The sequence below is a fragment of the Xyrauchen texanus genome, chromosome 5, assembly GCF_025860055.1.
Source record: "Xyrauchen texanus isolate HMW12.3.18 chromosome 5, RBS_HiC_50CHRs, whole genome shotgun sequence".
Taxonomy (NCBI): domain Eukaryota; kingdom Metazoa; phylum Chordata; class Actinopteri; order Cypriniformes; family Catostomidae; genus Xyrauchen; species Xyrauchen texanus.
In genome coordinates this window covers 33997379-34018942 of record NC_068280.1, presented here as the reverse complement: position 1 = coordinate 34018942, position 21564 = coordinate 33997379, and the positions used below count along the sequence as shown (strand labels likewise).

Below are 21564 nucleotides of genomic sequence, written 5' to 3'. Positions count from 1 at the left end.
AAACAGAATGAGAACATGGATCCATCATGCCTTGTTACCACTGTGCAGGCTGGTGGTGGTGGTGTAATGGTGTGGGGGATGTTTTCTTGGCACACTTTAGGCCCCTTAGTGCCAACTGGGCATCGTTTAAATGCCACGGCCTACCTGAGCATTGTTTCTGACCATGTCCATCCCTTTATGGCCACCATGTACCCATCCTCTGATGGCTACTTCCAGCAGAATAATGCACCATGTCACAAAGCTCGAATCATTTCAAATTGGTTTCTTGAACATGACAATGAGTTCACTGTACTAAAATGGCCCCCACAGTCACCAGATCTCAACCCAATAGAGCATTTTTGGGATGTGGTGGAACGGGAGCTTTGTGCTCTGGATGTGATCAAAAATCTTGTGATCACAAATCTCCATCAACTGCAAGATGCTATCCTATCAATATGGGCCAACATTTCTAAAGAATGCTTTCAGCACCTTGTTGAATCAATGCCACGTAGAATTAAGGCAGTTCTGAAGGCGAAAGGGGGTCAGACACAGTATTAGTATGGTGTTCCTAATAATCCTATAGGTGAGTGTATATATATATATATATATATATATATATATATATATATATATATATATATATAAAAAACAATGCGTGGACAAAGGTGTCTGAAATTGTTGATGTGCCATGTGAGTTGATGAAGTGGATATTATGGTTTATATAATATTATATAGTAATATATTAAAAGATTTCATGAGGATATACGCTGCTTGTGATATGTCAAAAAGATCGACATATCGACATATCTGGATGTTTTGCGGACCCTTTAAATATAGTTCACAAAACCAAGCACTCTGAACGAACGTTGCCGCCTATTTCAACTACGTCAGAGCATCCACGAATCTTCGATAGCGCTGTTGGCAGGGCAGCCAGAGCGAATTTTGATGCTCTCGCCACCTCTGGTCTGAACGCATGGTAATTGTTAGCAAGGCAGCTAGAATTAGCAAGTTCATCCAGTCTGACCCTACGTTACCACTGGTGCGTTGTGAGCAAAGCTGAGAGCGTTTTCAATTCATTCCTATGAAAGAGTGAGGCTTGCAAGACGAAGAACACCATCCCAACCATGAAGCATGGGGGTGGCAGCATCATGTTTTGGGTGTGCTTTGCTGTAGGAGGGACTTGTGCACTTCACAAAATAGATGGCATCACGAGGAAGGAAAATTATGTGAACACATTGAAGCAACATCTCAAGAAATCAGCCAGAAAGTTCAAGCTGGGTCGCAAACGGGTCTTCCAAATGGAAAATGACCCCAAGCATACCTCCAAAGTTGTGGAATAATGGCTTAAGGACAACAAAGTCAAGGTTTTGGAGTGACCATCAAAAAGCCCTGACAGCCCCTGTGGGCAGAACTGAAAAAGCATGTGCAAGCAAGGAGGCCTACAAACCTGACTCATTACACCAGTTCTGTCTGGAGGAATGGACAAAAATTCCAGAAACTTATTGTGAGAAGCTTGTGCAAAGCTACTTAAAACATTTGACCTAAGTTAAACAATTTAAAGACAATTATACTAAATACTAACAAAGTGTATGTAAACTTCTGACCCACTGGGAATGTGATGAAGGTAATAAAAGCTGAATTAAATCATTTTCTCTTCTATTATTCTGACACTTCACATTCTTAAAATAGTGATCCTATTTGACCTAAGACAGGGAATTTTTTTCTAAGATTAAATGTCAGGAATCGTGATTTTTTTTTTTCATTTAATTTAAATAAATTAGTTTAAATTAATTTGGCTAAGGTGTATATAATCTTCTGTTTTCAACTGTATGTATATATGTATTAGGTATGTCCTAGAGTAGTCAAATAATCAAGTATTCGTTCTGCAATAAATATTAGAATAGTAAAAATTATATTTGAATTTCGCAAAGTTTTGCTTTGCTGGCCATATATACAGTGAGATGCATGTTAAATCCGGAACACACAAACTAAAACTGGTGAGGCAATTGTGTCATAACTATTATATGTCCAGTGTTTATATTCATCCTGTACCTTAACTGCGTCAGTCTACTTTATTAGCGGTTTCTTTTTCTTTGCTTTGCATGAGCTTAAATGCTTTCATTCTATATATTTTTTGTTTTCACGCAATGCTTGTTTAAATATTTTCAACAAAATAAACACAGGACATAATATAAGTTTTTAGCTTGATTTTTTTTAATGGTGATGCAAACTTAATGAATAATGAGAAATAATTCTCATTATTTACCTTCATTTAAATAATAAAATATTCGAATATTAGTTTTTTGTGAGCTTAAATATTCGAATACCAAATTATTGATGAATGCCCATCCCTAATATATATATATATATGGAGAGAGAGAGAGAGAGAGAGAGAGAGAGCAAGAGAGAGATCAGCATTATATATGGGCTTTGGCCACCTCACATTTGATTTTGATGAAACTATTGGTTTGGTTTAGGTTTAAGTCATAATGTACGAAGGTATGTTTTGTTGATTTAAAACCTGATAGAACTTTAATCTTAAAAAAAAAATCTGTTTAAGAGAAAATGCAACTCACTTTTAGCACAACAAAGTGGACATTTCACCTCAAAACTTCTGCAATACAAGTTAAGATAATAATATCATTTTGCAAAAATGTCACAACATGTAATTTTCATGACATCAGGTGTCATGTGTGAGTGTGTGTGTGTGTGTGTGTGTGCGTGTGTGTGTGTGTGTGTGTGGGTGTGTTAAAAGGTTAACAGCTCTATTTTCTGTGTGCCCCTTGAGCTAAGCCTGTCTGCACACACCTCCCCATAAACTCCCTCAGGTTTGTTTATGTTTCTCTTGCCTAAACAAGGAGGTGTGGGCTAAATTAGCTTATTCAGAAAAGATTAGTTATTCTGTGGCAACAGTGTCGTTAAGTTTACAATGTCTTAAGATAACAAACATAGATAACATCGACTAATGACTGTTTAATGTCACTAGCCCTTTAGTGACATATTGAAACCAATAGAGCTCCCGGTTTCTGTAAACAAGAACAGATGTCTTAAACAATGCATTCCCCTCATTAATGGAGCTAATAGCCTTCTGTTATGTCAACCAAAACAAACCATTAATAGGACCTCATGATAGTGGTGCACCTTGAACATATAGAAGTAAAAGGGTGTTGCAATCCTTGTGGGATGACTATTATGAAAATGTCCTAAAAAGAACAGAAAATACCTGACAAAACCAACCTGTCCAAGAAAAACTCATTCATAATGTGTGCAAATGTGGTATTTTAGGGGAAGCCTATAGTAATTACAATTAGTTTATATTAAGAACAACAGATATATGTCAGTCAAAGAAGATTTAAGCAATTATATGGTATTTCTAGTCAAGGTTTAATTTGCCTTTGTACCTACTGTATATGTTTATGTCTGAAAGACACTGCTCCTTCCCCCATTGACACCTTGTGTTCAATTAGCATGGCTATTTCGACTAAAGCATCAAAACAGTGCTGATATTCTAATGCAGGCCAAACTACAAGCACATCTGTAAAATGGTTTATCAGCTAAGACAGTGGCTCAGGTTAGCACTGGGGAGAGGTAGATCAAACACGTTCAATGACTTGGACAGTCAGCATTTCACCTAATATGATATCCATTTCTTGAAGATCATTAATGAAAACATTTCCCATAATGTGCATAATTACTACAACAACTAGTGTTATGATAATAATTTCAACCGTTAAAACTATTATTTTAATATTTGCATATTGATGTTTAAGAGGAGTGCCGTATCTTAAGGCATTGCCCAGAGTAGCCTATCGTAGTAGTTGAATGTGACTACTGTTTTTAACCATCTTTCAGATACTACAATCATCTTATTTCCATACATAAGGGAGCATGGTTTATGTTCATATTACAACCTCAATTCTGAAAAAGTTGGGACAGCTAATAAAAACAAAAAGGAGTGATTTGTTAATTATATTCCTTTTTATTGAAATATTGAAAACACTACAACACACATATGATGTTTTATCTTGTGAATTAAATGTATTTATTTTTTATCAGATGATTGCAACACACTCCAAAATAGTTGGGACAGTCGAGCGTTTACCACTGTGAAACAACACCATTTCTTCTAATAACACTTATTAAGCATTTAGGCACTGAAGACACAAGTTTGTTAAGTTTAGAAAGTGGAATTGTTCCCCATTCATCCATTAGGCAGGTCTTCAGCTGCACAATTGTACGGGGTCTTCGTTGTCATATTGTGCACTTAATAATGCACCACGTATTCTCAATTGGAGATGGTCAAGACTGCATGCAGGCCAGTCTAGCACCCGCACTGCTTATTCGGCCAGTATGTGGTTTTAAGTTTTCCTGCTGAATATGCCAGGACGACCCTGGAAAAGATGGTGATGGATGGCAACATATGCTTTCCAAATTTTTTTACATATCTGTCTTCATTAATGGTGCCCTCACAGATGTGCTCTCTTTAAATTGTTAACATCCACACCCAAATCTTTTGCACACATGCATACATACATACATACATATGTACTATTTTGTTTATTTGTTATTTTATTTTCATCTTTTCCCTAAAGATTATCTGTTTTGAAACATGTTATTGTCCTGTATGTTCTAACATATACCCGTCTTTCCACTAAATGTACCTCCAATCTGTTTGATTTAAAATAAATTTAAAGTTGTCCTCCAAAAACAATTATTTGAAATGTGGTCTCATCGGACCAAAAAACACGGTTCCACTGTTCTACTTTCCATCTAAGATGAGATCGAGCCCAGAGAAGTCGGAAGCACTTCTGGACAGTGTTGATGTAGGGCTTCTGCTTTGCATAGTAAAGTCTTAACTTGCATCTGTGGATGTAGTGGTGAATGGTGTTGACAAACAAAGGTTTACTAAAGTAATCCCAAGACCATGTTCATGATATCCATTACAGATGAATGCCGTTTTGTAAGATGGTGATGTCTGAGGGATCAGATCACGTGAGTTTAGAAGTGGTTTTCGTCTTGCCCAGATTCCTTGAATCTTTTACTATATTGTGCACTGTAGATGGTGAAATGCCCAAAATTCTTCCAATTTGTCTTTGGGGAACATTGTTCTCTAAGTGCTGGATTATTTGCTGAAGCATCTGTTGCAGCAAATTGACAAGTCTCGAATGGTCCTTGCTCTTGAGGAACTAAGCTGCTTTTGGAGGCTCCTTATATGACACAATTACCTCACCTGTTTAACATCTCTTGTTTCACATTGCCTTGTTATTTTAACTTGTCAATTTATTATAAGTCTTAAAATGTCCCTGTCTCAACTTTTTGGAGCACGTTGCATTCATCTGATTACTGTACATTAAAAAAACTATAAATTCAGAAGGTAAAATATCATACTATGTGTAGTTATGGTGTTTTCAATATAGCAAAGTGTAAATATAATTTACAAATCACTACTTTTTGTTTTATTAGCATTTTTCATTCTGTCCCAACTTTTTTTGGAATTGGGGTTGTAATTGTAGAAGCTGTTTTTAGAAGTGAGAATGTAGTGTGATCATATTACAGTGTGTTGCAAGTCTTTCAAAGGGAGATCGGGCCTTTTCAGTGGCGACTCCATGGCTTTGGATTAGGTCCTGTACATCAGTCGATATTTTTAAATCTTATTTGAAGACTCACCATTTTTCACTTGCTTTTATCTGTGCTTAATGTGGGTTGCTTATTTTATTATGTGCTATTGTACTTTCTACATTCTGTATGTATATGTTCCATTTATGCTATAATGTGAAGCACTTTGGTCAACATGTGTTGTTTTTAAATGTGCTATAGAAATAATATTGACTGATTGATTTCAGGATGCCTTTTCAGTGTAAATTAAATAACAAAACTATATAATCTAAAGGGGTCTCCAAGTGCCTGGGAATAAATCTGACAAAATTGTGTGTAATAAATATAAAAATACTTTTCAGAATCTTAGTGTGCATTTGTGCATGTGCTTAAAGGTTATGAGAGTAATGTTGTCCACCCTCTCCCTGTAGTACTGCTATCAACGGGGCTGTACAATTTCTAGGCTAGATATTTGACAGTTTGGAAAAACAGAGGTCCTCCCTAATTGCCTTACAGTCATATTCCTCCTACACTCAAAAATATACACACTGTCCCAAACATGAGTGCTAGGGCTGAACGATTAATCAAAATAAAATAAAAATCACAATATGAAGTAATACGAATATCAAACCGCTGGCTTACTGATGGTGTCTCATTATGAAGGCTGTTGCTAGGTAGGAGTGTCCTCTGTGGGCAGCGGTATATCAAGCATCCTCAATATTAGCTTTGTTTAAATGAGATTGCCTTGGTAGCACAAATGGTAACAGAAGGTATCATGATTGCCATGAACACACTTCCATTTGAACATCATATTTTCTTGTAAATCAGCGTTATTTTTTCAGGGAAATTATGTACCTTTACATTGACACAAAGTATTGTGGGTTGAGACTGCCAACAAAGGAACACCTCCTGCATCCTCTGAATTCCTGCTAAAGAAGATCAGATTTGAAAGCTGCATTCAGAGTGTACTACTTTCTTTTCTGAAATGAGACATACAGGTGAAACTCGAAAAATTAGAATATCGTGCAAAAGTTCATTAATTTCAGGAATTCAACTTAAAAGGTGAAACTAATATATTATATAGACTCATTACAAGCAAGGTAAGATATTTCAAGCCTTTATTTGATATAATTTTGATGATTATGGCTTACAGCTTATGAAAACCCCAAATTCAGAATCTCAGAAAATTAGAATATTGTGAAAAGGTTCAGTATTGTAGGCTCAAAGTGTCACACTCTAATCAGCTAAACACCTGCAAAGGGTTCCTGAGCCTTTAAATGGTCTCTCAGTCTGGTTCAGTTGAATTTACAATCATGGGGAAGACTGCTGACCTGACAGTTGTGCAGAAAACCATCATTGACACTCTCCACAAGAAGGGAAAGCCTCAAAAGGTAATTGCAAAAGAAGTTGGATGTTCTCAAAATGCTGTATCAAAGCACATTAATAGAAAGTTAAGTGGAAGGGAAAAGTGTGGAAGAAAAAGTTGCACAAGCAGCAGGGATGACCGTAGCCTGGAGAGGATTGTCAGGAAAAGGCCATTCAAATGTGTGGGGGAGCTTCACAAGGAGTGGACTGAGGCTGGAGTTACTGCATCAAGAGCCACCACACACAGACGGGTCCTGGACATGGGCTTCAAATGTCAAACGTCTTACCTGGGCTAAAGAAAAAAGAACTGGTCTGTTGCTCAGTGGTCCAAAGTCCTCTTTTCTGATGAGAGCAAATTTTGCATCTCATTTGGAAACCAAGGTCCCAGAGTCTGGAGGAAGAATGGAGAGGCACACAATCCAAGATGCTTGAAGTCCAGTGTGAAGTTTCCACAGTCTGTGTTGGTGTGGGGAGCCATGTCATCGGCTGGTGTTGGTCCACTGTGCTTTATTAAGTCCAGAGTCAATGCAGCCGTCTACCGGGACATTTTAGAGCACTTCATGCTTCCTTCAGCAGACAAGCTTTATGGAGATGCTGACTTCATTTTCCAGCAGGACTTGGCACCTGCCCACACTGCCAAAAGTACCAAAACCTGGTTCAATGACCATGGTATTACTGTGCTTGATTGGCCAGCAAACTCGCCTGACCTGAACCCCATAGAGAATCTATGGGGCATTGCCAAGAGAAAGATGAGAGGTATGAGACCAAACAATGCAGAAGAGCTGAAGGCCGCTATTGAAGCATCTTGGTCTTCCATAACACCTCAGCAGTGCCACAGGCTGATAGCATCCATGCCACGCCGCATTGAGGCAGTAATTAATGCAAAAGGGCCCAAACCAAGTACTGACTACATATGCATGATTATACTTTTCAGAGGGCCGACATTTCTGTATTTAAAATCCTTTTTTTATTGATTTCATGTAATATTCTAATTTTCTGAGATTCTGAATTTGGGGTTTTCATAAGCTGTAAGTCATAATCATCAAAATTATATCAAATAAAGGCTTGAAATATCTTACTTTGCTTGTAATGAGTCTATATAATATATTAGTTTCACCTTTTAAGTTGAATTACTGAAATTAATGAACTTTTGCACGATATTCTAATTTTTCAAGTTTCACCTGTATACCTCAGTGACATACAGCTGACAATTAAAACCTCCGGAGCACACAGCCTTCGAAACGATCTTGAATGTGTGAAATCTGTTCTCTTACACATTTTCAAAGGATGCGTGAGGCTTCTAAGCTGAGAGCATAACATTTAACATCGCTCCATATATTTTATAATTGCACATTAGTGTAATTCCAAATATGCTTGGCTGCTAAAAGTTACCATCCAAATCTTAAGTCGCCTCATAACATTGGGTTTTTGTGGATAAAGTTGATAAGAGTTGATAAGAGTATTTTTCAAAATAAAACAACTATGCTGCATGCAGGTTAAGAAAATATTACATAAATATTGTACGGTTTTAATAATAATAATAATAATAGTAGCTTTTTAAAAATATATATTTTTTCATAATAATTTCTAATATAATATTGAATTCCAAAAAAAACACTTTTTATTTAGTCTGGTTCTTTTTCAAGGGGTAGTACCCAAAAATGAAAATGTTCTCATTATTTACTCACCCGCATGCCATCCCAGATGTGTATAACTTCCTTTCTTTTGCAAAACACAATCAAATATTTTTAGAAGAATCTCAGCTCTGCAATGCATACAAAGTGAATGTTGACCAGAACTTTCAAGCTGCAAAAATAACATTAGGTCAGCATAAAAATAATCCATAAGACTCCAGTGGTTAAATCCATATCTTCAAAAGTGATAAGTGTGGGTGGGACACAGATCAATTTTTCAGTCTTTTTTACTTTAAATCTCCACTTTAATCACTTAAATGTGAAAGTGAGAGTGGAGATTTATAGTAAAAAGACTTAAATATTGATCTGTGTCCCACCCAAAGTGATTGCATTGCTTCAGAAAACATATACTAAACCACTAGTTGTATGGATCACTTTTATGCTGCCTTTATGTGATTTTTGCAGCTTATTAGGTCTGGTCACCATTCACATTATATAGACCTGCAGAGCTGAGATATTCTTCTAAAAATCTTTGTTTGTGTTCTGCAGAAGAAAGAACCTCATACAGTGTGTGTGTGTGTGTGTGTGTGTGTGTGTGTGTGTGTGTGAGAGAGAGATAGAGAGAGAGAGAGAGAGAGAGAGCGAGAGAGAGAGAGAGAGAGGCAGAGAGAGAAAGGGACAGAAAAGGGGCAATTTTACAGAGCATTACTGCAGATGATGCATTTAAACATCATCATCAATTTAAACGTCAGTATGTGTCCCCTGTACACATCAAAAGATGTATAGGGTGTGAACAAAATAATATTACTGGCCTTATGGTGCACCATAAAGCTGTATCAACATAAAGGTACAAACACAAACAGATTCCATTCCTAAAATGGGCTACTGTATGCACAAACTGTCCATAGTGCTTCTAGGCTAATCTTTACAATTACTGTACTTAAACTTTCTAGACTGCTTTAAAAAGGTGGTCTGCATCACTTTATTTATAATTACCAAGAATGTAAACATACTTTTACATATGAATGTAAAGGTATATGTAAACATATTACAGATCACTCTGTCTGACTTCACATATAACATTAAAAAAAATAAACTTTATAAACCAACCGAATTTAGTCTGGACACTGATTACTTGGATTTACTCGTCCCTTTATCTTATATAATAATAAATGTTCATGATTTATATAAAAAAAAAAGGGGGTCGTCAAACAATAAATACTGCCTGTATGCTGCCAGCAGGTGAAATACATGTTTGGATGGAGTCAGTGAAATGATGCTCAAATCAGCGAGATTGATCATAATCATTTTATAGAGCGCAAAGTACAAAAGTGCGCGCGGACAGGTGGTCAGCGCGCGGATAGCACGGGCTTATGACAGCGGAGCGCACGTGGCCTGTCGAGCCGCGGGATCATCCCGGGAGAAACCGAATTAAAGTAGACTCCATCATTTTCCGCAGGAGAGTCGTTCGAGACTTGTGAGAGATATCTCCCCCGTCCAAAAAAGAAAAAAGAGATTAAAAAAGAGACTTCGTTTAGGCTCGCGCACCTGGACCCAATATATGCGACGACCCAAAGAATAAAAAGAAAACAACACAAGTTTGCTCATTCATTCATACGTTTATCGTTGTGAGAATACACCACCGTATAAAACGCGGATTAAATATGTGTGCTTTCTCCCTTGATCACCTCACAAAAGTGTTAACAAAACAAAGGCAAAACAGAAGTATGAATGGGACAGCAGCGTCTTACCAGCTTTGCACGGATCCTTGTAATCTATCGTCTCTGTTTTCTCCTCTTCATAATAATCATAACTGTCATCATAATCTAAGCAACTGTGCACGGACACTTTGCCCCAAAAAGTCAATCCGGCCAGCAGGAGTGTGATCCAATTCATTTTACTGGTCAGTGCAGAGTGAAGGTAGTCCATCTGGAGTTTGAATGAGCACCGATCAGACAGGAGTGTCTCGTAGAGGTGAATTTAGCGCTACACGCGCCATGTGGAAATCATCGTCTTCACTATGATCATCATTGTTCCGGTTCGACAGACGGGGCAGGACCGTCACTGTCGCGGCATCTTAGCTGGACACCGAGATGCATTGATATGAACCTCTACAACTACAGCTGATAACAATTAACTTTTCCTTTCTCTTGTGCGGAGACCCAAAAGCAGTTTCCCTGAGACCTGCAATAGAAGTCAGCCTATAAATGAAACAAGCAAAGACAGTGATGGCAGCGGGTGAGCAAATTAATATTTAAATGAGGATATTTAACATATTGAAATTAACCTGAGCAGTCGCTTATCCCATGAGTTTTAAACCCCTTTATATAGACAGACATACAACGCAGAAATATAGACAGACAGACAGAATTTAAACACTTCTGTGCTACACAGATTCCTAGAAACTGTTACTTTATAACGGACATCAAGAACTATATTCCTTTCGTGCATTATAAAACAGGAAACAGGGCTACTATTTGATTTTAACAATGCCAACCTATTACACCCAAAACGAGCCGGTAGCTGTAAAAGTCACACGTTCACTAAAATGTGAGCAATAATCCGGAAAAGGCTTTTTTTTTTTTTTTCTTTTTTTTTTTTTTTTGGTCGTTGTCTATACAAAACTGCAGGATGTAACGCAACTTCCATCTAGGTGAGATCGCATTTAAAAACTGCTAGGATGAAAATAAATACAATAGCTTCTTTATTAGAAGGTGACAGTAAAAGCGGATGTGGTGTGACATTTAACAAACCCGTTTAACTCCCCTCATAAAGTAGGTCTGCCGTTCTTTCTTTTTTGTCACACTCACCTATCTCGGAACTAACTGTAGCCTAAAGCAGTTTCTCAATGTGTAATTTGCTGCTTTAATTTGGTCAATGTAGACCTAAAATAGCCGTAGCCAACTGAAATAAGGAAGCCAAAAACACTATTGATAAACTATAGCACATTTGTCTGAAAATAACTCTTAGTGCATATAATATGTCAGTTTCTTCAATTTAACACATCTCTAATTATTAATAAACTTGCCTGGCCCGTCTGAGAACACTTCTGTATGTCCTAAAGTGACTGACAAAACGCCGAATGGACTCTTGAAAACGGGTTTGAGCTCATTTATTCTCTCTCAGGTCCAGACTAATGCACATTACCGGTGATAACCCCGGGGCCTTTAACGCATATTTGCCTCAGGAGACTTTCACGTGCATGTATATGTGAAGCCTTTCAAATGTAAGCGCAACGGTAACAGCTAGAGAACAGAGAGCGCGCGGAGCGGCGGCAAGTAGCCTATAAGCTCGAGGAAACTCGAATCTTTATCGCGCGCTACTTTACAAACATAAACAATAGATGCACTGTAGAGATAAAACTGTGTTTAACACTGTGGCGTCATACTCTGTTAAAATATGAGAGAGACGGAGCTTACCACAGAGAATGCCCTCAGGGTCTAGTGTTTTACAGCCTCAAAGCGTAGGCTCATCCTGAGTACTGTCCTCATATTCTCTCTCTCTCTCTCTCTCTCTCTCTCTCTCTCTCTCTCTCTCTCTCTCTCTCTCTCTCTCTCTCTCTCTCTCTCTCTCTCTCTCAGAAAACACTTCTTTCACAGCCATTGGAATACTAGAGAGCGCTTGCTGACTGGTACCGCTAATTCCGAACGTACCCATTTCCCGGGAGATTAACTCTCTCTCTCTCTCTCTCTCTCTCTCTCTCTCTCCCCCCTGACACACACACAGATTAATTCCCCCTCCCTCCCAGCAAGGTAACTGCGTGTTGACGTCATGGCATCAATCCATCCAGCTATGTCTCACTTCTCAAAAACTCAATGAACGCATGCACACGCTCCATGGCCAAGGACACAGCCAAGAACATAGACTGTTTGTAAACGCTGTAAGTAACTGTGATAAGGGTAAAATGATAAATGACCTCCATACCATGCATGAATGGCTTCTAACGGGCCATGTGTGTGTATCCAACCGACAAGAAGTCAGAGGGAGTAGGTTGTAAACTAGGTCTTTCAGATGATGCAAGGGACTGTGAAGGTGTTTCTGACAGGAGGGGAATCTTCTTGGATGCTGTCAGTACTTTGCACTAATCATATGTCTATTCCAGGACTTTTAAGAGATGAGCAGGACATGAGCTGCAGTTTGAGTTGTTTCTAAGTTGTCATGTTGAGACTGAGATATGAATGTGTTATGTGGGTTTGATTTTTCAACAAGCTTTTACAGGTGCAGAGCAAACAAAACTGCCTCTGGTAAGAAACCTCTTAAGTTTTTTATTGAAACCTGTTTGGGTGTAAAGAGTAGTGTCTCTAGTTTTGTTTAATATGCTGCTTTAACGCCTATAAACATGACATCCATGTACATGGCAATTGGGACATTATTTCCACAAAAGTTTTCCACAAAAAATATTTATTTTGAATAACTTTCAGCATTAACACATCTGTCGGTCATTTCGCTGAGTTTTTACTGTATAATATGGTTCTATTCATTAACATTAGTAAATGCATTCCTATATTTACTGAACATTTTCACATTGAAAATGTAAAAGCTGAAAAAAATTGCTTTCAGAGGCTTTATATGGGGCTAGGATGAAAATAAGTTGCATTTTGAACTGTTCTGAGACCAGCCATAACACTGGAGGTTGTCATTCATTTAATAAGGAGCAAGGGAACATTCTATATCTTTCTATGTTCTAAGTCCTAAAATCTCCTAAAATCTAACCAAAAGTTCAGTTCCCCTTCTGTCGCTCTCTCCACGTTGTGTCAGAGAAGCGACACTAGGGGTCTCTCTTGAGCGCTGATATTTACCTCTGAACTATGAAAAAAGGCCAATGAGAGTTGGCACCCAGTATTTGCATGTCCCGCCCCGGACATACGGGTATTTATGCGGCGCAAATACAGGAGTGTATTCAGAAAATTTCTTCGGAGCCGATGGTCGTGCATGCAGTCTGCTGCGAGTTACGCACCCAGTTCCTGTTTAATCCTCTGACGCTCTGCATGCTGTTGGATCTGACGGCGCATAACAGCGGCTTTCTCATTCGTGCACGGCTGTGCATTCTTGCCCCTGGGCGCTTCGACAGCGCAGACAACTTGAAAGAGTTATTCTAAAAGAGTGAATTTCGCTCTGAAAGAGCAAAACACAGCGGTGTTGAACTTCCTTCTCAGGACGCGTGTTTTTAAAGACGATTTTCCACTTCTGTGTAGTTTCTGGATGTGTTGATTCTCCCCAACTCTGACGGCTATAAAAACTGCCTTGCATTCCTGGGTTGCGACCACACGCAGGCAGCGTTTTTATGAATTGTCTATGTTTTCAGTACGAGAACATAGCCATGACAGCATCGCGGTTGTAGGATTTTTCTTGTAGTGAGAAAAAGCCGCTTCAGCCGCACCCCCCGCGCCTCGCCTCCTTCCTACGGGATTGAGGCAGGCCCCACTCAAACAGGTGATGGCCACTCCGTAGTCCAGAAACGCAACGATGGACAGGCAGTACGGGAGGCAGACAAAGCACGCTTTCTCAAACGCCCCCGTCTCCCAGCTCCGTTCATTCGGCGACACCATTTGACGACTTCGCCCAGCAGTCCTCAGTGGTGAAGAAACAGACGAAGGCTATTTTCAAGCAAAAAAAAAAAAAGCATCCTGCCCTGCCGCAAACCTGCCGCCAGGGGGCCATGCCCTGTCTGCTCGCCGAGGGCATCCTCCTGTGGCTTTCAAGAAAGAAAGAAAGTGGTGCTCCGCCTCAACTAACAAGTGAATGGGCCCAGCTCTCAGCCCCAGCGTTGAGCTCCCCGCAGAAGTTGGACGCCCATCGTCTCACGGACCCCCTTGAGGACCCAGAAGGCTCCCAGGCGCTCCTGAGATGACAGACCCAGAGACCGAGATGTTCGCTCCGGAGCTGGTAAGACCACTCCGTTCCCCGGTGGAGGGCCAGGAGGAGAATTTTTTGTTAAATTCTTTACACTCTATAGAGCTATTTCCTTGTTGTCTCTGGGGTCACCTGGCCCGCAAATGCCGTTCTCACGGCACTCTGCTTTCAGGCCTCAACAGTCCCGGCTTCCCGGACGCGGTATCCCCGCCCTCAGCCCTACGACTGTTCCCCGGCCGGCTGGTTCAGACGAGTTCAGAGGACGCCAGCATCAGACCTCCTCCTCAAAACAAGAAAAGGTCACGAACCCGCCCCCTGCCGGGTGCGCGGAGCAAGGTAAGTGCTTTGAGTTTATTCTCAGCACCAGAGTCTCCCGACACCGCGTTACCTGTTCCACACCGCTGCGAAGCCCCGCCGGGTATGTCCAAAAAACTCGGCCCCTTGGTGCCCCTAGCACGGAGCTTAGAGGCGTGGCCTTCACTGCCCAACCCGTCACGCTGGCTGCACCGGACCATTCGACTCGGTTACGCAATTCAGTTTGCCAGGTCTCCGCCCCCCTTCGTGGGCGTACATTTTTCGGCCAACATGCCCATTCCCTGCGCGAAGAAATCGCCTCCCTTCTATTAAAGGATGCGATAGAGCCTGTCCCTCCAACCAAAACGAAGAAGGGTGTCTACAGCCCTTACTTCGTTGTACCCAAGAAAGGCGCGGCTTACGACCGATCTTGGACCTGCAAGTTTTTAATCGGACCTTGTCCAAACTCCTGTTCAAAATGCTCACCCAGAAACAAACTCTATCTGGCGTCCGGCATCTAGATTGGTTCACAGCGGTAGACCGGAAGGACACGTACTTCCACGTCTCGATTCGCCCTCGACCTAGACCCTTCCTACGGTTCTCGTTTGGGGCTTCAGGTCAACTGGGAAAAGAGCAAGCTCACCCTGGTCCAGAGCATCTCTTTTCCCGGTTTGGAGTTAGACTCAGTCTCAATAATAGCACATCTCTCCAACGAGCGTGCTCAGTCAGTGCTGAAATGCCTTGCTCCCTTCAAGCCAGGTGCCGTGATCCCTCTAAACGATTCCAACAGCTCCTGGGGCATATGGCATTCTCCGCGACGGCCGCGCCACTGGGGTTGATGCATATGAGACCACTTCAGCACTGGCTCCAGACTCGAGTCCCGAGACAAGCATGGCGCCGCGGCACGTACAATGTGAAAGTTACCACTGCCTGCCGCCAAACCCTGGACAGACCTCTGCTTTCTACGGGCAGGACTACCCTTGCAGCAGGTGTCCCGACGCGTTCTGGTTACAACCGACGCCTCCAAATTGGGTTGGGGCGCCGTGTACAACGGGCACGCAGCCGCAGGCTGGTGGAACCGAGGCCCGCTGCATTGGCGCATCAACTGCCCAGAGCTGCTGGCTGTTTTCCTTGCCCTAAGGAAGTTTCTCCCGTTAATTCGGGGCAAGCACGTCCTAGTCAGGACACACAGCACGACGGTCGTAGCCTACATAAATCGCCAAGGCGGAGTACGCTCCCTCCACATGTCACAGCTCGCCCGTCGTCTCCTCCTTTGGAGTCAGCAGCGACTGGAGTCACTGCGCGCCACTCACATCCCCGGCAACCTCAATGTGATAGCGGACGCGCTGTCAAGACAAAGCTCGCCCGGCAGAGAGTGGAGGCTCCACCCCCAGTCGGTCCAGCTGATTTGGGACAGGTTCGGCAAGGCCCAGGTAGACCTGTTTTGCCTCCCAAGAAACCTCCCACTGCCCGCTCTGATATGCCCGGACAGAGGCTCCCCTCGGGGCAGATGCTTTGGCACTCAGCTGGCCCGCGGGCGCTGCTAAGCACGCATTTCCCCCAGTGAGCCTTCTTGCACAGGTGCTATGCAAGGTCAGGGAGGACGAAGAGCAGGTCATTCTGGTGGCCCCCTACTGGCCCACCCGGACTTGGTTCTCTGACCTGACGCTCCTCACGACAGCCCCTCCCTGGCGAATTCCCCTGAGGAAGGGGAACGGAGGTTACATACGTAACCTAGACGTTTCAGGCTGCAGATGATGTTTGGACCACTCAACATGTTTGGCAGACATGGAACAATGGTGATACATACGTAGATTCAGAATTTATACTTTTATTTTTTACATGGTTGGCAGTGATTGGTTGATGCTGGCTTTTGCTTTGAATCAACGTCTGCAACATCTAAAAAATATGAATAAACAAAACTTCAGGAAACATAATAAACAATTTGATAAAAAAGAAAAAATCGGACTTTCTATAGCTCGGTATTATTTAAAATGTCACTACTTAGTCCCACTGCCCACATACAGTAAGTGGACATCAAATTTTAAGAAAACTATTTTCTCTTGAAAATTGAGGTGCTACAAGTTACAAATAAAAAAGGGAAATGGAAAATGCACACAGCTCAGGTCTCAGGTTTATAAACATTAAAACCCCAAATCGACCGTTAAAACAACTTTACTGCTCAAATACCAGATGAGTTTTATGAGAATAATTTATGTGAGAGATTAAAAAAAAAAAAAAAAAACTAGCCCTATTCACTTTTATTGTAAGTGCCTCACTTTTTAAAGAGGAGAAACAGGTCAAAATACATTTTTGTGGTAATCAACATTATGCCACAAATGCCTTTGAGCTTAATGCAGAATATTCCTTTAATACTTAGATGATGCTTATAGATATTCAAATATTAGTATTAATGACCATAATGATTAAAGTGCATTCTGTGGGATTTTGTCAGTGTGTTTTTGCTTGTAATATTATATAATATTTCAGTAAATTTCATAAATATTTCAGAAGACAATTTACTGTAATATGAATTAGATGAAATAATGGCAGGCAAATTCTGATGAACAGAAGCATGTGTCCACAAGTCTGTGTACCTCTCATTTATGGACTGCTCTGATGCAAGAAGTGAAGTTGGGTACAAACTGTACGTGTTAGTAGTGAGTGAGAGACTGTGCCCTTTGACCCTGTGTGTGACCTCAGTTCTGGAGTGTAGTGAAGTCCTTATGTGAGTAAACACACACTCAGCCAACGGGAAGAGAGGATTTCCTCTGTTTAAACACTGTGTGTGTGTGTGTGTGTAAGTTCCAGGAGTGAGAAGACAGAAGAGAGGTCAGTGAAAGGGATGTGCTTTAATTTGTATGTTTTCAGCGGTATTTTGTTAGCATCAGATGCCTCTCATGCTTATCTTATAATTTCCAAAAGCAATATTTTACTATATCACTCCTTTGTAAGATTATGGAGGGGTAGAGCAGTGGACAAGGCAAGAAAGACAGAGAAGAAGGTGGCTAATGGAGAGAAAACTGATCAAAGTATGCATTTAGCAGACAATGCAGACAAAACCCGACACAAAGTTTGTGTATACTTAGAGAAAAAAGTCCCGACATGTCAGTCCCGACTGAAACGACTTTTTTTTTAGAAATAGATTGTGCTGGTCTCTATTGTCCATGTAATTACAATAAATGGGGACTGAAACTTTCTCAATGTCTCATAAAGGACTCAAAAGCATCCTAAAAGTATCATTAAAGTGTGGTTTGTATGACTTGTATGCTATACTGCATGTATTCTGTATCAATACTGTAGCATTGTGTGAGAAACAAGCCAAAATGTAAGTATGCATGAGGGTGAGTAAATTATAGTTTTAATATTTGAAAACAAATAATTTAATAATTAATTCATCTGAAGTGCAACTAGTGCGATTAGCGAATTACAAAGAAACAGAACAGCTATTGAAAGAAATAAAAATAAAATACAAAATAAATCAAACACTTTGTACAAAAATTTCATTTCAAAATTATACAAGGCAAAACACTTTCAGAAGGGAGCTGAGCTTTTTTTTTTACTAGCACACAGATATCACCTTGCTGTGATTTTCCTTAAGTAAAGAGTGTAAAGAGTGTGTCAGGAACTGGTGTCTCTTTGAGTCTGTGTTTCTGGCTGTGTGAGATATGTTTCCTCTCAGGCGTGGAAGTGCATTATGGCCAGCTTTAGGGAGAGAGAGAGTGTGTGTGTGTGTGTGTGTGTGTATGTGTGAGCGTGTATTTATCACTTTGTGGGTACCAAATGTCCCCATAAGGATAGTAAAACCCGAAACTTTTGACCTTGTGGGGACATTTTGTCGGTCCCCATGAGGAAAACAGCTTATAAATCATACTAAATTATGTTTTTTGAAAATGTAAAAATGCTGAATGTTTTCTGTTAGGGTTAGGGGTAGGGTTAGGTTTAGGGGATAGAATATAAAGTTTGTACAGTATAAAAACCATTATGTCTATGGAAAGTCCCCATAAAACATGGAAACACAACATGCGTGTGTGTGTTTGTGTGTGTGTGTGTGTGTGTGTGTGTGTGTGTGTGTGTGTGTGTGTGTGTGTGTGTGTGTGTGTGTGTGTGTAGAAATGTCTGAAAGCAATTTGACACTGAATTGAATCCTAACCCAAGCATGAACTTAAACATAAAAGGTAAACTCAAATTTCATAAATAACTTGGATGCAGACACAAATACATAAACTGGCATACATTGTGTGTTATATATTTTATGCAACAAACACTCCAGAGATCAAATCAAGATTGAATGTACCTGTGTTTCTGCATAAATTGGTCATAGAATTTGATCTGATCTTCATCTGCATATTTTTATTCTATATAACATTTAAATTCGCATTTCATAATGTGTGTGTGTGTGTGTGTGTGTGTGTGCCCCTTGGAACTTTCCCTGCCTCCATCACCTCACTATGAAGGTGTGGACTGCTTCAGATAAGATAAGGGTTATGCGGACCAAACCACTCAGGCTTTTGGACAGGGGAAGATTGGACAGTTAAGGTGGCAGCACAAACAGGAAATGGCCCCCATTGAAACAGGAAGAGGACGTGAAGAGTGTTTATCAAAGGATACTGAGAGGATTGTTACATCAACTCAGGGGCGGAGCAGTCATTTTAAAAGTGGGGGGACACAGCTGTCAGTATGTGGTTCGCACAGACCCAACACTTACAGTGCAGTGTTAATATATTACAGTATATATTAATATATAAGTATGATATGAGTATTATATTAATATATATATATTGTAGCAGCGGGGGCATGGTCAAGCACCCATCTGGGGGAAAAAGCGGTGAGGGCGCTTGCACCTGAGCTAAATTATGTCTAACACCTGTCTCTAATTTCAGTGAGCATGGGGAGAGCGGCATAAAAAATGGCCACAGAACCTCCAGAGAGAGAAAGAGTGACACGCGTCAGTCTAGTGTTCGCGTATTCTGAGAACCAGAGAAGTTGATACATGTTAATTGAGAAGTTTATGTTTGATGTGAAGTATAAAAAATTGTGAGCACTGCTGTGGTCATTAAAACCCACTTGAAAAGAGCATTACGTCTTCGTCTCCTCCTTGACATCTTACCTCGTTACATATACACTCACCTAAAGGATTATTAGGAACACCTGTTCAATTTCTCATTAATGCAATTATCTAATCAACCAATCACATGGCAGTTGCTTCAATGCATTTAGGGGTGTGGTCCTGGTCAAGACAATCTCCTGAACTCCAAACTGAATGTCAGAATGGGAAAGAAAGGTGATTTAAGCAATTTTGAGCGTGGCATGTTTGTTGGTGCCAGACGGGCCGGTCTGAGTATTTCACAATCTGCTCAGTTACTGGGATTTTCATGCACAACCATTTCTAGGGTTTACAAAGAATGGTGTGAAAAGGGAAAAACATCCAGTATGCGGCAGTCCTGTGGGCGAAAATGCCTTGTTGATGCTAGAGGTCAGAGGAGAATGGGCCGACTGATTCAAGCTGATAGAAGAGCAACTTTGCCTGACATAACCACTCGTTACAACCGAGGTATGCAGCAAAGCATTTGTGAAGCCACAACACGCACAACCTTGAGGCGGATGGGCTACAACAGCAGAAAACCCCACCGGATACCACTCATCTCCACTACAAATAGGAAAAAGAGGCTACAATTTGCAAGAGCTCACCAAAATTGGACAGTTGAAGACTGGAAAAATGTTGCCTGGTCTGATGAGTCTTGATTTCTGTTGAGACATTCAGATGGTAGAGTCAGAATTTGGCGTAAACAGAATGAGAACATGGATCCATCATGCCTTGTTACCACTGTGCAGGCTGGTGGTGGTGGTGTAATGGTGTGGGGGATGTTTTCTTGGCACACTTTAGGCCCCTTAGTGCCAATTGGGCATCGTTTAAATGCCACGACCTACCTGAGCATTGTTTCTGACCATGTCCATCCCTTTATGGCCACCATGTACCCATCCTCTGATGGCTACTTCCAGCAGGATAATGCACCATGTCACAATGCTCGAATCATTTCAAATTGGTTTCTTGAACATGACAATGAGTTCACTGTACTAAAATGGCCCCCACAGTCACCAGATCTCAACCCAATAGAGCATCTTTGGGATGTGGTGGAACAGGAGCTTCGTGCCCTGGATGTGCATCCCACAAATCTCCATCAACTGCAAGATGCTATCCTATCAATATGGGCCAACATTTCTAAAGAATGCTTTCAGCACCTTGTTGAATCAATGCCACGTATAATTAAGGCAGTTCTGAAGGCGAAAGTGGGTCAAACATAGTATTAGTATGGTGTTCCTAATAATCCTTTAGGTGAGTGTATATATATGTGTGTGTGTGTGTGTGTGTGTGTGTGTGTGTGTGTGTGTGTGTGTGTGTGTGTTATTTACTTTACATTTTTGAAGTATTTTAAAGATTAAAATATTGCAAAATAATTGCAAAATTAGCTGCAAAAATAAAGGGCATCTTGTGGAGCACTTGTTTTACACATGACAATAAAAGACTTAGCACAAGCTGGTCCTGAATAAATTATTTAATCAATTGAAATAATGACAACTGTGCATGTGCACAATTACAATTTTTACTGTGTTTGTGCATTGTGGGATTTAAATGTATCCAAGTGGCTCACCAATATTCGTTCAGATCCATTTAATTGACCATTGACCATTTCTGGTGATTCCAGAAATTGGTGACAAATGAGTGTCTTGTGTGAAATTAGTTAGTCACTGACTCAATGATCAAAAGAAAATTTTAATCCTTAAAAATGTGTATATCTACAGACCTACAAAGAGACTTTAGTAGAGGTTTTAAGCATTATAA

At 40.6% G+C, this 21564-nt stretch overlaps 1 protein-coding gene across 2 annotated transcripts in view; it reads right to left on the bottom strand.

The window, feature by feature from the left end:
• LOC127643694 (dorsal-ventral patterning tolloid-like protein 1) overlaps positions 1-12090 on the bottom strand; it is a 101152-nt gene extending 89062 nt beyond the window's left edge. Inside the window, exons 1-2 of one of the 2 annotated variants that reach the window (XM_052126510.1) lie at positions 11993-12090; positions 10325-10774 (exon numbers count right to left, since the gene is read on the bottom strand). In XM_052126510.1, the coding sequence (XP_051982470.1) occupies positions 10325-10502 (178 nt within the window). In that variant the 5' untranslated portion in view covers positions 10503-10774; positions 11993-12090. The remainder of the gene's footprint in view (positions 1-10324; positions 10775-11992) is intronic. The other variant, XM_052126509.1, reaches the window with a different exon arrangement.
• Between the last annotated feature and the right edge of the window lie 9474 nt (positions 12091-21564).